General features: G+C 35.3%; 1 protein-coding gene across 1 annotated transcript; it reads left to right on the top strand.

The window, feature by feature from the left end:
* The first annotated feature begins 372 nt into the window (after positions 1–372).
* Positions 373–2687, top strand: LOC137826327 (uncharacterized). Its single transcript, XM_068632258.2, has 3 exons — positions 373–1077; positions 1576–1697; positions 2330–2687. Exons 1-3 carry the CDS (start codon positions 721–723, stop codon positions 2487–2489), a joined length of 639 nt encoding a protein of 212 aa, XP_068488359.1. The 5' UTR covers positions 373–720; the 3' UTR covers positions 2490–2687.
* The last annotated feature ends 439 nt before the right edge of the window (positions 2688–3126 follow it).

Here is a 3126-nt window from a genome sequence, read left to right as displayed (position 1 = left end):
CCAATAATAAGAATGGAGTATAAATTTCTTAATTTGTGTCTGAAATTCCAGAAACTAATAATGGAAATTGATGGAGTACACTGTTTGGTATTTATCAGTGAAGTACTGCTGCATCAAACTTCATCATTCACTGATGTGACAATGCAAAACTAGTGTGCATGCAAAAGTTGTTCTTAGACCCATCCGTTAGCCCATAATGGCTTTGGGAATCTCCCAGTACACTGATTAGTGCTGTCTATTTTTTTATTTTAACTTCTTCAAAGATGGACCACTTTACATCATGTGGCTCATGTGGCATGTGGCATGAGGTAACCCATAGTTTGTGAGTAATTTAGTTTTATATTATGATTGTAAGAGAAATCCTGATGAGTCAGTTTATTATGGCAGAAGATGTTAAACTAATGTTGCTAAAGTACAAAAGAATCTGAATCAGAATAGGTGAGTGATGGTTCAGAAATCCTATCTTTCATCATCAATGAGACTACAACATCATGGTAGAGTAAAGCCATAACTAGCTAGTGATTCCCGTGACACTTCCCTCTGCACAACCCCTTTCTTACCCCTCTCAACCCCTTTTTATGTATGTCTCTTCTACAACAGCAATAACCTCTGCTACACTCTCACCCTCCACCCTCTACTCTATCACTTCTCACCAACAACATTGCTGCACTTTTACATATTTTTTTTTATATATCATCCAGAGGGGGTGTGAAGGACACAATGCAAGGTTCAGGGTCATTATTGAAGCAATTGAGTGTGAAGGAGGCTTGGAAATCAACATCAAGTAGGTGGGGTGGGAAGGACAGGGGATGTGAAGCTAGTCTGAGCCAAATGGAAGGTTTTGCCATGTATGGGAATGAGGACAGTGGGATGGTGGGGAAAAAGAGAGTGATGGTGCTGGTGGATCACACTTCACATTCCAAGCATGCAATGATGTGGGCACTCACTCATGTAGCTAATAAGGGTGATTTGCTCACTTTGCTTCTTGTTCTTCCTCCTCACAGAGGCTCTCAATCTTCTTGCTCTACCTATCTAGTCAATCATCTTGGTTCCCTTTGCAAAGATTGCAAGCCAGAGGTAAATGCCTGGATCATATATACTCATACTACTTAACATGTTACTCTTGAGTCTTGAACTTCATTTCTTATATGGTCCAGGTGACAAAACATAGGCCATGTTGTGTCCATTCTCTCCATTTTCGTTTTCTTTGATTAATTGATGTGTGGCATGGACCTTGGCAGATTGTGTTTGGTAGATCTTGAGTTTTTTTATTCAAGTTGGTCTTGAATCTTCTGTGCTGTTCAAAAAGAGGGAGCTATGATGTTCCTTCCTTATACCCTTTTACATTATTTAAAATAAAATCATACACATTTCTTTTACCCATAATGTTTTTGAACTTTTTCTCTTCTTTAGAGGACAAAGGGTCTGAGATTCCTGTATTATTCCACTTCTTTATTTTCACTTTCCAGAAGGAAATGATGAGAAAACTCCTATGTTTGTTCAGCTTTTCATCCCACATTCCCCCCTCAGAAAAATAAAAGTTAAATTTATTGACACTATCTTGATCTGACATAGGTGGAAGTGGAAGCACTTGTAATCCAAGGACCAAAACTGGCCACAGTGATGAGTCAAGTGAAGAAGCTGGAAGTTTCAATCTTGGTATTGGGTCAAAAGAAGCCCTCTCCTCTTCTTAGCTGGTAGGATTACACATGAATGCAATTTCCAACCTTCAATCTCAACTCTCAAACTTCGAAACCTTTTTCTATTCATTTTAATTTGGCTCGTTGCACTTTATGCAGTAAAATGCAGAGTGATGAACTGAATTGAGAAATCGATGATTACGATTTTGATACTTTTATGAACTATTTTATATATTATTTATTTACATGTATACATCACAATTTTAATTGTTATTCCCCAGTTAACCATTATTGCTCTATACCTTCTAAAATGCACCGACAAATCTAGACCAACCAGCCAATATATTATTGATCAAAGTTTAATTTAATATATTATAGTTCGGATTTTTTTGATATTCGATGAATGAAAAATCAGTTATAAAAATCATATTTTATATAATTATTAAAAGAATTAACAATTTTACCATGCATTGTCAATTTATCATAAATTATGGTTATCAATTATTTTAAAGATAACTAATTAGTAATTTACATTTCTGAATATGAAATATTATTATCATGTCCTGTTATTGAATATGATGGGTAAAGTAATAAAATCTTATTGGACTGTAAAAACTAAATTTATAAAGTTACTTAACATTTGCTTAAAAGCATTGAGCTTTTGAAGTTTAACTGAGTAATTGTTGCAGCTTGTGTGGAAACAACAGTATAAGCAGCTCAGAGGAGTTTGCTGAGTACTGCATCAACAATGCAGAGTGCTTGGCAATTGGAGTGAGGAAGAGAAGTCAAGGCAACAATGGCTACCTTATCAGCACAAGGTGGCAGAAGAACTTCTGGCTACTGGCTTAGATCCTGAGGTTCTTGACTTTAGTTGCTGGTAGGTAGTGGCTATAGTTATGATCTCACAAAAAGGTTCAAATGGGAAAATTAACACAATAATATGTACCTTCTTCTGTTCTACTTCTAACTTCATTGTCATTGTACTAGTGAAATGACTCGGTGCATCAATTTACTTCTATACTATTAATTGAAACATGATTAATTGAAGTTCTTAGTCTAGATGATTCTTCACTGTGTGAAATTTAAATGAATGGTTGAAGAAATAACATTTCGGTGAAATCATATCAGTCACGGACAACCACCACCTATAGATGAAGGACCACATCGCAGGAGGTAGAAGAAACCATTTACATTAGCATTAAATTTCACCACTTTTACTGTTTGATTTTGGTAAGTATTTAACAGGCTTGTTGTAAAAGAATTTACAGTATTTATAAGCAGTTTGGAATTTTAATTGAATGTGTAAGAGAAAACCAACATGTTAATTATTGCAAGTTATGACCTTTATGTATGATACTCAACCTATTTGCCAATGAAGTTGTTGGGATTAATTGGTTAGAGATATTGAGATTCATTCTTCATTGTTACCATATACCAACGTAATTCAATGCTAGTAGGTGTGTTTTTTTTGTTGTTTTGTGAAGGG

Source organism: Phaseolus vulgaris, chromosome 8 (genome assembly GCF_051622355.1).
Source record: "Phaseolus vulgaris cultivar YP4 chromosome 8, ASM5162235v1, whole genome shotgun sequence".
In the NCBI taxonomy this organism is placed as follows: domain Eukaryota; kingdom Viridiplantae; phylum Streptophyta; class Magnoliopsida; order Fabales; family Fabaceae; genus Phaseolus; species Phaseolus vulgaris.
The sequence above is the reverse complement of the archived record's forward strand: the minus strand, read 5'-3'. Positions and strand labels throughout refer to the sequence as shown.